The sequence below is a fragment of the Salmo trutta genome, chromosome 31 (assembly GCF_901001165.1).
Source record: "Salmo trutta chromosome 31, fSalTru1.1, whole genome shotgun sequence".
Classification (NCBI taxonomy): Eukaryota; Metazoa; Chordata; class Actinopteri; order Salmoniformes; family Salmonidae; genus Salmo; species Salmo trutta.
Window position 1 is genome coordinate 24028139 of NC_042987.1, and position 12391 is coordinate 24040529.

General features: G+C 40.8%; 1 protein-coding gene across 2 annotated transcripts; it reads right to left on the reverse strand.

The window, feature by feature from the left end:
* Positions 1-436: 436 nt before the first annotated feature.
* LOC115169798 (armadillo repeat-containing protein 1) lies at positions 437-12166 on the reverse strand. Of its 2 annotated transcripts, XM_029725749.1 has the most exons (8): positions 11705-12166; positions 9408-9485; positions 8683-8882; positions 7421-7512; positions 4008-4194; positions 3671-3787; positions 3099-3173; positions 437-2819 (listed from the first exon to the last, which is right to left on the reverse strand). In XM_029725749.1, the coding sequence occupies exons 3-8, from the start codon at positions 8842-8844 to the stop codon at positions 2628-2630; spliced, it is 825 nt and encodes a 274-aa protein (XP_029581609.1). In that variant the 5' UTR covers positions 8845-8882; positions 9408-9485; positions 11705-12166; the 3' UTR covers positions 437-2627. The 2 variants fall into 2 exon arrangements, with proteins under 2 accessions (XP_029581609.1, XP_029581610.1); XM_029725750.1 differs by lacking the exon at positions 9408-9485.
* Positions 12167-12391: the final 225 nt, after the last annotated feature.

Sequence of the window (12391 nt, forward strand, 5' to 3'; positions counted from 1 at the left end):
TAACACATTTTTCTTCCAGGCAGTTGAGCAGGTCACAAGAGATGGGATTGCAGTAAAGATAAGTGTGGAAAGAACCATTGCCTAAACCCATAAATGAGGCTCTTAGCATAATTCTCATCCTCTGTTCTCCTCTACAGGGCCCCACTGGTTTCAAATGTGGGAGGTTGGACATTTTCCAAGCCTATTGGGTCCAAAGTAATAGTGAGAAAAGCATGCATTATGGGAAGGAGCTCAAAGACAAGGCCCTTTTGTAATGTCCCAGGGGAACTACATTCTGTTTCTCTTCACTTTCTGGGGAATTCAAACACAAGCAAATCATACAGAGGGAAACCAAGCCAGTGGGAAACAGAGTGAAACAGTCAGACACTTCTCAGTAATGTGTGAAAGACATCAGTTGTCAGTAAAAGGGAAATTCATTCATTCATTGAAACCAAACCATGTTGTGTACATTTTTAATTGTCATGTTGAACAAACTGTCATGTCCTCCATTCAAGGCAGCACCCTATCACATCAGCATCCATAAAATGAACAATTGCACATTTCATATAATAACATTGTTTTTTAATATTATTTTATATAACTCTTAGGAACATACAGCTCACTCACAGTGGCCCATAACACTACAGACAAACTGACAGGCAGCAAACATCTCTGATGTGCATACATACACACAGAACATTCCTCTGTGATTGGTGTTCACACATTATCGGTGGAAAGAAACAACTGAAACGTAAATATTTCATCTTTGGGGGTTACGTGAGTGACTAGACCGTGGATTATATGATAGAAATTTCACCTGAGTGGAATAAAGCCGGCAAACAAAAAGGCTGACCTGATTAATGTTAGTTGATCTAATAAATGGTTTCTGGGGGGGGAAAAAGCAAGTCAATAACAAGACAAAGATATTAACATATTTCTAGTGAATGAATTTGTTGGCAAACAACACACATTGAGTGTGAACAACTATACAGTATTTGCAAATAGGATGCATTCTGCCCTGGCATGATGAACACAATCAAGTCAGGTGTGATTGTACGAGGTGGGAGAGTCTATAGGACCTGTTAACGCAAGCAACAAATACAAGGAGAGGACAACAGTACATTTATAGACAATTCTATACAATGATTTTTTCCCCTCCACAGACAGAAAATGACACTTTCAAGAAACACTTGGCAGAAACTGAACTTTTCCTTGAGGCAGTGGGTGAACTTTAAAAAGGGATTGTTATCTGTACCATAGGTGGTCCAAACTGAAGACTTCTCATGTGGAGATTTACTTTGAGCAGTAATAAGCTCAGCAGAAACATTTCCCATTCATACACTGTAACATAACCATTTCAGAGGCTGGGCAATGGCAAGTGATCCATTATATTGGCCGAACAATCCAAAACATTCACTGTTCAACACTTACAGATGACCCTGACAGAAGGCAGCACCCACATGACCTCCTTTTAACCACAGGTTTAAGGACACTGCTGGCCAATCCATTTCCAATTCAAATCTAACACAATGTATATTTCCATCTACATATATTTAGAGAAAAATAATGTTAGGTTTAGCCTAATCTCAGTATGCCCAGAACTAAAATCTTGCGTCATTTGGTCAAATGCTCAACCATTAATGTTTATGTAGTCTGTCCATGAGAGATTATGTTTAGCCTTGTATTCTTTTTAACTATGTGCTAAATCATACAAGACATTGGGGAAAGGAATGTTGTTCCCCAAAAAATGTCAGAGGCTGTACCTTAAAAAGAGGAACCATGCTCTTCCTTAGGAAATATCCTAATATTGTTCTGTAATGAGTAATACTCAACATAAACCAAGCTAATAAAGCATGCAAGCACATTGTTCGAGAATACCACAGTGTTAAGACTGTGCAAAAATATTCATGCTTTTACTGTAGATAAAACATCTCTTCACCAATCAGCCACAGTCCTTTAAACATTGCTCATAATCCTCCACATATATTTCATGAATGATTTAAGTTGGCATTGGAATTTAAAGAGTACCCACACGAGTTGATACAGTGTCTGCATCAGTAACATTTGGTATATTAAAGTAAGGAGCCTTACAGGCAGTCATGCAAGGGTATCCATGTAAACAGAATGAAATGAAAGGCACGATAACTGGACACATGCTGATTACTGCATATTCTACAATACCCATTGAGAAAAGAGGGAAGGAGGTCTGTTATTGTTCAAAGGTCGGTCAAAAAGACCCATAATGATTTCAGATCCTTCAAATCATTCTAACTACAGGAACTTCATTTTGTGGCAATGTTTCTGATGGATCAAGTCCTATTAATGATGCCACAATAAAGCTCCTCACAATAAGACATTTTGGTTTTCAAATACATGGACCCGTTTACATTTGCAGAAAGAATAGTCTAGCTCTCAATCAAAACCCAAAAGATAAGAAATAAGAATCCATTCCGGAAGCCGGTCCTCTCCCTCAATGGCTTGGTGATTCTGTATGGTGCCAGGTGGGAGTGTGTGTAAGATTGTGGGTGCGTGCATGTGTGTACTGCATACCGTTGGAATCGTTTGTTGTTACACATTGCCTTTGGCAGTCCAGCTCTTTGGCAGCTGGGAGTCTGATTCTGTCTGAAGAGGTGTAAGTGGTCTGGGAGTCACCAGTAGAAAGAGCGGGACAGAAAGTTAGCAGCAGTGCCTAGCCAGCCTGCTCCGTCCTGCCCTGTGCCCACGCGGGTCACAGCCTTGTCTGGCTCCTGGGACGGGCTCTCCTCCTCTGGAAGATAGTCTGGAAGATCCACATTCTGCTTCACTGCTACTGAACCATCCTCTGGGAATGGGATGATTATCTATACAGCAAAAGGAAGTGCTCAATTCAATGTGCACCACAAGGTAGATGATATTCCTGGCATACAAGGTCAGGGACCATGGAATTTGAATTTAGATTCTGATTAGATACCAAACTTCTTTTTGTAAGCTTTGTCCTTGAGATAAGATCATTCCTTAATATTTGTAAAGACCTTCTCTCTGGGAATCAAATTGACAGACTAGAAAATAACAGCGATTCAACCAAGGCTCTGTTAAGACAACAGAAACATAAAACTGGAAATTAATTCAGAAAGACAAACCTCATTTCCATCCTCTCCCCTGACCACCTGTTGAGCTTTCATTACTTCAGTTGATGCGATGGCAGAACCCAGAGCCTACAGAGGAAACAGATATTTGATTTAACAACAACACACATAAGCCATGATTCCCTCCACAGCATGTGTTACAGGGCCGCAGGTTGTTTAACTCACCTTAATCTCTTGTGGACATACGTTTAACATCCGTCCAAGGACTCTGGGGTTTGATGAATAATGAGGAACAATTGTTCAAGTGTGCAGATTTTTCAAGGCTGGTTATTTGGACAAATCAAGATTTCACAGGGTGTGCACCTACACCTGGCATCTTTCAACTTTGGGAAGGGGAGGGGACTTTTGCCCCATACACGTGCCCAAGACTTGCAGAGAGAGTTGAGTTGAGCTACCAAAGAGGATCCATCCAGGTTCTGCCACTCAGTGTTATATCTCATGTCTCCCCCATCTAATCAAGCAGCTGCAAGATATTGGTTCTGGGTTGCCGAGATTAGACTCACCTCTGCCCTCCTCCATCACCTCCCCAGAATATGATGTAATAGGACAGACAGAATGTGACTAACCTCTGCCTTCAGGTCTGAGCGGATTCTGATGATGCACCTCTTAACGGCCATCTGGAATGTGAAGCTGATGACACCTTGGATCTTCAACAGGGCCTCTTCACAAAGGCTCCTCCGGCTCTGGAGGAGATGAATGGGAATAACTGTATAAACTCAGCTTACATCAGGTAGTGGACTACCAGAACTGTCACCTTAGCTAATAACTAAAGCATAATGTATTACAGAACCCATAATTCTTTGTGTAACATATCAGGTTTATCTTAGTAAAGAAGTTACTGGAGCTAGCATGGTGTGCCGTCTCCTTATCAATATACTTATTGATCAGTATAGGGGCACTCACAGAGTCATCCAGGCCATCTATGTGGAGGACCACTGTTTTGGCCTGCTTGTTGGTGGAGCCCAGGAAGAACTGGGCCTTGCGTCTGCAGGAGGGCTCCCCTGGCTTGTCTGCATCCTCACTGTTAGAGGCCTGGAGGAGTTCATAGATTTCTGAGGCCAGCAGTTTGGTCTCTCCCGGGGTGGTTGTCCTAAGGGGGAAAGGGATGGAAGATTTTAGTCATCATCTCAAAATAGTGTTAATGTACTGGCTCTTAAAGGCCCAATGCAGCCGTTTTTATCTCAATATCAACTAATTTCTGGGTAACAATTAAGTACCTTACTGTGAATGTTTTCTTTTTTTAAAAGTCAAAATAAATTGCTCTTTGCATAGAAGTGATTTAAGTAACAATTTTCCTAGGACTGTCGGAGTGGTTTGAGTGGGGAAAACTAAAAACATAGCTGTTATGATATAAACATATGTTATTCCTGTATTATACTTATGCTAAAATGTTTATTTTATTCTACTGAGCCATTTACTTTGTTGGTATTTTTATCTTTTTTTATTTCTTATTGTTTTTGCATTGTCAGAAGGAACCAGCAAGTTTTAAAATGTTTAAACCTTCAGACAATTGAGACATAGATTGTGCCTTTGAACACGGTATGGTGGTAGGTGCCAGTGTAACAGTTTCGCTTCCGTCCCTCTCCTCACCCCTACATGGGCTCGAACCAGGAACCCTCTGCATCCATCGACAACAGCCACCCTCGAAGCATCGTTACCCATCACTCCACAAAAGCCGCGGCCCTTGCAGAGCAAGGGGAACAACTACTTCAAGGTCTCAGAGCGAGTGACATCACCGATTGAAACACTATTAGCGCGCTCCCCGGTAACTTGCTAGCCATTTCACATCGGTTACACCAGGCGCACCAGTTTGAGTGTGTCAAGAACTGCAAGGCTGCTGGGTTTTTCCATGCTCAGCAGTTTCCTGTTTGTATCAAGAATGGTCCACCACCAAAAGGACATCCAGCCAACTTGACACAACTGTGGGAAGCATTGGAGTCAACATGGGCCAGCATCCCTGTGGAACGATTGACACCTTGTAGAGTCCATGCCCTGACGAATTGAGGCTGTTCTGAGGGCAAAAGGGGGTGCCACTCAATATTAGGAAGGTGTTCCTAATGTTTTGTACAACCAGTGAACAGTACAGCAAGTTATGATAGTCAATTGAAACAATTGCAAACTTCAGCGAACTCATTTAACAACAGAGTTTTAAAACTGTCCTATTGGCACCAGGGAATCCAGCTGGAATTTATTTAAAGTATTCCATAACTGTGGTGTGTTAAAACTAAAGGCGGATTTACCAAACTTTGTGGAGACAGCGGGAACTTAAGAGTTAACCAACCTTGCAAATGGGTTTGATATCTCATATTTTTTTATATTTCAACAGGGAAGTGAGGTATGTTGGAAGCTTGTGGAGCAGAGCTTTGTAAACAATAAGGGAGTAATGAAGTGATCTATGGGACTTTAGTGAGGTCCAGCCGGCTAATAAAACTTATTGGCAGAGAGGTTTGGAACTCTTTCTTATTCGTCAATCAACTAATTTATCTCCTAGTGATGTCACCAGGCCGGCCAAATCTCCATCCCACCAAAACAGGCTGAAATTTCAACCTCAGTGTGGAAATATACACTGAACAATAATATAAACGCAACATGTAAAGTTTGTATAATGAGCTGAAATTAAAGATGGCAGAAATGTTCCATACACACGAAAAGGTTGTTTCTCTCAAATTGTGCACAAATGTCTACATCCCTGTTAGTGAGCATGTCTCCATTGCCAAGATAATCCAGCCACCTGTGAGGTGTGGCATATCAAGAAGCTGATTAAACAGCACGATCATTACACAGGTGCACCTTGTGATGGGGATAATAAAAGGCCACTCTAAAATGTGCAGTTTTGTCACACAACAGTCTCAAGTTGAGGGAGCGTGCAATTGGCATGCTGATTGCAGAAACGTCCAACAGAGCTGTTGCCAGAGAATTTAATGTTAATTTCTCTACCATAAACCGCCTCCAACGTTGTTTTAGAGAATTTGGCAGTACGTCCAACTGGCCTCAATCACAGACCACGTGTAACCACGCCAGCCCAGGACCTTCACGTCCGGCTTCTTCACCTGCGGGATCGTCTGAGACCAGCCACCCGGAGAGTTGTTGAAACTGTGGGTTTGCACAACCAAAGAATTTTTGCACAAACTGTCAGAAACAGTCTCAGAGAAGCTCATCTGCGTGCTTGTTGTCCTCAACAGGGTCTTGACCAGACAGCAGTTCAGAGTTGTTACCGACTTCAGTGGGAAAATGCTCACCTTCAATGGCCACTGGCATGCTGGAGAAGTGTGCTGCTCACGGATCAATCCCGGTTTCAACTGTACCGGGCAGATGGCAGATGCCGGTCGTTTGGGCGAGCGGTTTGCTGATGTTAACGTTGTGAACAGAGTGCCCCATGGTGGCAGTGGGGTTATGATATGGGCAGGCATAAGCTATGGACAATGAACACAATTGCATTTTATCGATGGCAATTTGAGTGCGATGGCAATTTGATCTGTACACAATTCCTGAAAGTTGAAAATGTCCCAGTTCTTCCATACTCACCAGACATGTCACCCATTGAGCATGTTTGGGATGCTCTGGATTGACGTGTACAACAGCAGGTTCCAGTTTCCGCCAATATCCAGCAATTTCTCACAGCCATTGAAGATTGGGACAACATTCCACAATCAACGACCTGATCAACTCTATGCGAAGGAGATGTCTCACGCTGCATGAGGCAAATGGTGGTCACACCAGATACTAACTGGTTTTCTGATCCACTCCCCTACCTATTTTTTAAGGTATCTGTGACCAACAGATGCATATCTGTATTCCCAGTCATGTGAAATCCATAGATTAGGGCCTAATTTATTTATTTCAAGTGACTGAGTTCCTTACATGATCTGTAACTGTGAAATTTTGCATGTTTCATTCATATTTTTGTTCAGCATATAAAAACACAGAAAATCACTTTTGACTGCACTGGGCCTTTAACTGTGAGACCCAAGCAAAATTGCAAATTAGTTTTTGCAACAAAAATACCTCTAGCTCTTGCGCAGAAAGTTTGTTTCTCTATTTATTTTATGCACAATCACTACATCTTAGAGAAGACAGAACACACACAAAATGCTACTTAGAGAAACATCTGGGTCTAAGGAGATGAACTATGTAATGTTTGACATGAGTTTTGGACCTGTTGCATTTTGCAACCGTGCGTCTCACACGGAAAAAGAAAAGATGCAAAGAAACATTTGCAAATAATTAAAGATATTTTCTATTTGATAATGATATCAGAGAAGATGAGTGAGACAAGACCATCATGACTTGGGCTTCCACAAGGGCCATATACTCACTTTTGCATGACATTCTGAAGACTTAACATCATCCCAAGCTCTCCCCTCATTTTCTCCTTGTTTTGATGGCATTCTGCGAGGTAGCGCACAGCCTGAAGGGGACACAACCACAATTTAGGAACATAAGAAATGTATTCATCCCACAGCAAAATTACATTTCCACATCCGAGGTTAAGGAGCATGGTATTTGAATTAAGATTAGAGACAGACAAGTCACTTCAGTAACCATTGACCAGCTCGGCCCGACTGTCTGCAGTGCCCTACTAGTTTTTCAGGCACATTTTTTCACAAGAAGTACTGCACCAAATAGTTTAGCTAGATGTAAAATTGCACGACTAAGACCTCCCTGGCAAAAATGTCAAAGTTAATGATAGATTTCTTGATCTTAGATTAATTCAGACTATTTTGAGGAAGTCTTACTATGTGGTTGCAACGGTGGATCAAGAGGAACAGTAATATTGCAGCTTTTTTCTTGTTATTCCAGTGAAAGTCTTTAGGGAGTACGCCTAGCCGAGATCTGCTAGTAGGAAACCAAACGTATGTACCGTAATTTCCAGACTATTGAGCGTACCTGAATATAAGCCGCAGCCACTGAATTAAAAAAATATTATTATTTTGAACATAAATAAGCCGCACATGTCTATAAGCCGCAACACCTCGGCCGCCTGCTCTCTGTGTGTTGACCCAGTCTTCGAGCTCATTTTCTAGTTCGGGCCATCTGCTTTACTTCCCTCTGAAAGCTTTAGTTGTCTTTTTGCACTAAGTCAATTCCTCACGCTGCTGTTTCCAACGTCTTATCATCGACTCATTAAGACCAAGCTCCCGTGCAGCAGCTCTATTTCCTTTTCCAACAGCCAGATCAATCGCCTTCAACTTGAAAGCTACATCATATGCATTTCTCCGTGTCTTTGCCATGAGGGTGATAAAATGACTACCGTAATCAGAATGATGGGAAGTTTGAGAGCGCTCGATTTAATCTAAACAGTAAACAAAAAAGTTGTTTGACCTTAACCCGTTCGGCAATTTCATTGGTCTAATGAAAGCTTCATGCCGCCAAAAAACTAAGCACATCACAGAATGTGTTTAAAAAAAATAAAAAAATAAAATTGAAAGCGATAAAAAAAATCCATATATTAGCCACGTCATTGTTTAAGCCGGGAGGTTCAAAGCGTGGGAAAAAAGTTGCGGCTTATAGTCCGGAAATTATGGTATGTATGCAGACACTTTTAGAACGCAATGCATCCGCTACTTGGGGGCCTTACCAGGAGTGCTGAGTAGACAACCTGGGGGTTGGGATGGTCCAGAAAAAGGATGAGTCCCGGTAAGCAACCTTGGTCCTGAACGATGGCTCTTCTGTTCATGGGATCTGCAGCAAGATCCCTCAGCTGGTTCACCACAGCCAAAGCGTCTGGCTCCCCACTCATGATGCTGCCTCTTACTGACCCATGCAAGACTGAATCGACTGAGGGAGAGGAGAAGAGATGGAGGGGCTGACATCAGGAAACATGTCATCTGCTGCTGTTAAATGTCTCAGCTAACTCAATACTCTAGTTACTATAACCCTAGTATGGAGCTAGATAGCTACATTCCCCAGAACAACAGCGTATGCCTTACTGCAATATAAATAATGCGTGTTTAGTAGACATACAGTGTCTTCAGAAAGTATTCTCACCCCTTGACTTTTTCCACATTTTGTTGTGTTACAACCTGAATTTGAAATGGCTTAACTTGAGATTTAGTGTCACTGATCTACACACAATACCCCATAATGTCAAAGTGGAATTATGTTTTTAGAAATGTTTACAAATTAAAAGCTGAAATTTCTTGAGTCAATAAGTATTCAACCCTTCTGTTATGGCAAGCCTAAATAAGTTCAGGAGTAAAAATGTGCTTCACAAGTTACATAATAAGTTTCATATGCAATAATAGTGTTTAACATAGTTTTTTTTATGACTACCCCATCTCTGTACCTAAGACATACAATTACCTGTAAGCCGAGAAGTGAATTTCAAGCACAGATTCAACCAAAGAACAGGGAGGTTTTCCAATGATTTGCAAAGGGCACCTATTGGTAGATGGGTCAAAAAAAGCAGACATTGAATATCCCTTTGAGCATAGTGCAGTTATTAATTACACTTTGGATGGTGTATCAATACACCCAGTCACAAAAAAATACTGCCGCCCTTCTTAACTCAGTTGATGGAGAGGAATGAAATCATTCAGGGATTTAAAACAGAGTTTAATGGATGCGATAGGCAATTACTGAGGATGGATCAACAACATTCCACAATACTAGCATGAATGACAGAGTGAAAAGAATAAAGCCTGTACATAAAAAAAATATTCCAAAACATGCATCCTGTTTGCAATAAGGCACTAAAATAAAACTGCTAATAATGTAGCAAAGAAATTAACTTTTTACCTTTCACCTTTCAGCAGGACAATTACCTAAAACAGAATGCCAAAGGTACACTGGAGTTGCTTACCAAGATGACATTGAATGTTCCTAAGTGGCCTTGTTACAGTTTTTACTTAAATCGGCTTGAAAATCTATGTCAAGACTTAAACATGGGTGTCTATCAATGATGAACAAACAACTTAACAGAGCTCGAATAATTTTTTTTAAAGAATATTGAGCAAATATTGTACAATCCAGGTGTGGTCTTAAAGACTTAACGTTACCCAGAAAGACACATCTGTAATCACTGCCAAAGGTGATTCTAACTCAGGGGGTTGAATAAGATATATTAGTGTTTTATTTTCCATGAATAAAAAAATAAAACATCTGCATTTTGTGTAGATCATTGACAAAAAAATGAAATCAATTTTATTCCAACTTTAAAGTCAAGGGGTGTAAATACTTTCTGAAGGCACTGTACCTAGGTTAACTGTTACTGCCAGGATCAAAGTTAGACAATAAGAGCTCTTGGTAGCTAGCTATCTACCTAGCTCTCGCCAACTAGGTGGCATTCTGCCTACAGCTTTCAGCCATTAGTTCTCCTTCTTTGATGAGGTTTAACAGCTTCCAATAAATGTTGCATTGCTGCCACCTACTAGACTGGAGTATAACTCCCTAATACTTTGCTTAATTTTTTCTCTCAAAAGAAAAAATGAAAATACAACAAATACCCTACCATCTAACACTACACTCACAAAAACAAAACACCATACTATGCTATTTAAAATGTATTTAGTCCTACTTCAGGCCAACAGCCTGAAAGGATGGGACACCACCACTTAACACACCCTGTAACTCTTCTGATTTTAAGTCTCGCATACCAAATACCTCTCTGCAGCTGCCACCACAACCTCTATTTTCTGCGACTTTACGTTCCATCCCTGCTGTGCAGTTGATAACTATTACTATAAATGCCAAAAATCCAATCTTACTGAAATATATCACTTGTTGGTTTATCCCTCTGTACTGGTACAGATCTACTACTCACACCACCTCCTCTCAGGATCCCTTCCCCTTGGACCCATCCTCTACTTTCTCAGCATATGACAACTTCTGCACTAGCCTAACCCTGGAAACCTCAACCTGCCATTAGTTTCGCCCCCGACTACCTTATGTGAATTACAATCCCGAAGTTGTGTTTTAACGTTTAGAAAACGTCAATAATCATTGCTTGGGCACAACATTCTAAACATATGGCCCTTATTTAAAAACAAAACAAAAAAACACTTAAGTAGCAGTTTTGCACAGATCCATACAACTAGATGCCTCCATCTGATTGAACTACCCATCCGCTACACTTGACGAGTTAATTAGCACAGGTGGCCCCCTCTTATATAAACAAGCACTGTAACATAGAGACATGGCCGTGTGTGAACACTAACCCTATAAGAAGTGTGTACTAAACCATTTGAAAATAATTTCTCGCTGATATGAAAGATCGTTCCTAATAATAAATGTTAAGATTGAGCATCGGTGCTCCTAACAAAATTCCCCCGTACAGAAGACGCCTTCGTCCAATGAGTCTTGTTTAACGGAACTGTATGGTTAAGGGCTAGCTAAGTGTTTGGAGGACAGGCGAGTGAGTTTAGTTTATAACATATTGTGGAAAATATAACTAGCTAACGTTAGTACATTTATTTACCTAGATACTGGTAACTATTGGCTGCGTAACTTAATTGTTACCAAGCTTGCAAGATTATCCACCATTGTTTTGCATGCAATTACAACAGTATTTAGCAAAACAAGGGCTCAAATCATTAAACACAGCGAGCATCTCTAGTTAGCATTACCAGCTAGCTAACATTTCTAGCAAAACAGCCGCATACCTTCAAATAAATGGCTCTTCCGACCAGCACAATGTGCACACAGCGTCCAAGAAAGACAGCATGAAGCAAATCCAACGGGTGAAATAACACATGTAGCCAGAAGCTTTTTTTTTACATGTTATTCCATTACAAAAATCAGGTATTCGGCAAGTCACAAACAGGACTTTTCTTCCTTGGTGAGCAGTGTCGTCAGTAGTTAACGCAACCACACTGTCATAAGCCGTGCCTATTTTTAAAATGTATCTTCTTAAAATCTGATTTTAGAGCTAACATTATCCACACTGTTAACTTTAAATGAAGACCAAAAAGTACATTTTTGCTTTCATATTTTTTTTAGAATATATACATTTTTACGGTATTTTGCCTTTGTGGATGTGTTGTCGAAGCGGCCACTCTCCACTATAAACGTCTCTGATTGGCCGTTGGAGGCGACATGCCATACAGCTGCATTGTTCTTGAAGTGAAAGAGCCGACGCCCTGTGTTTGATGTCAGATGTTGGGCTTGTTCGAAGCGGATAGTGCAGCCGACATCCGATAGACTAATCTGCAAATCACCTTCCATTATAAATAGCGCATCATTATTATTTGTAGATCAGTCAATCACATGATACATCTATATGCTCCCATTCAGTACTGTATGGTGCTGCCTGACAAAAATGCATACAGTTACACGTTGTTTAATATTGT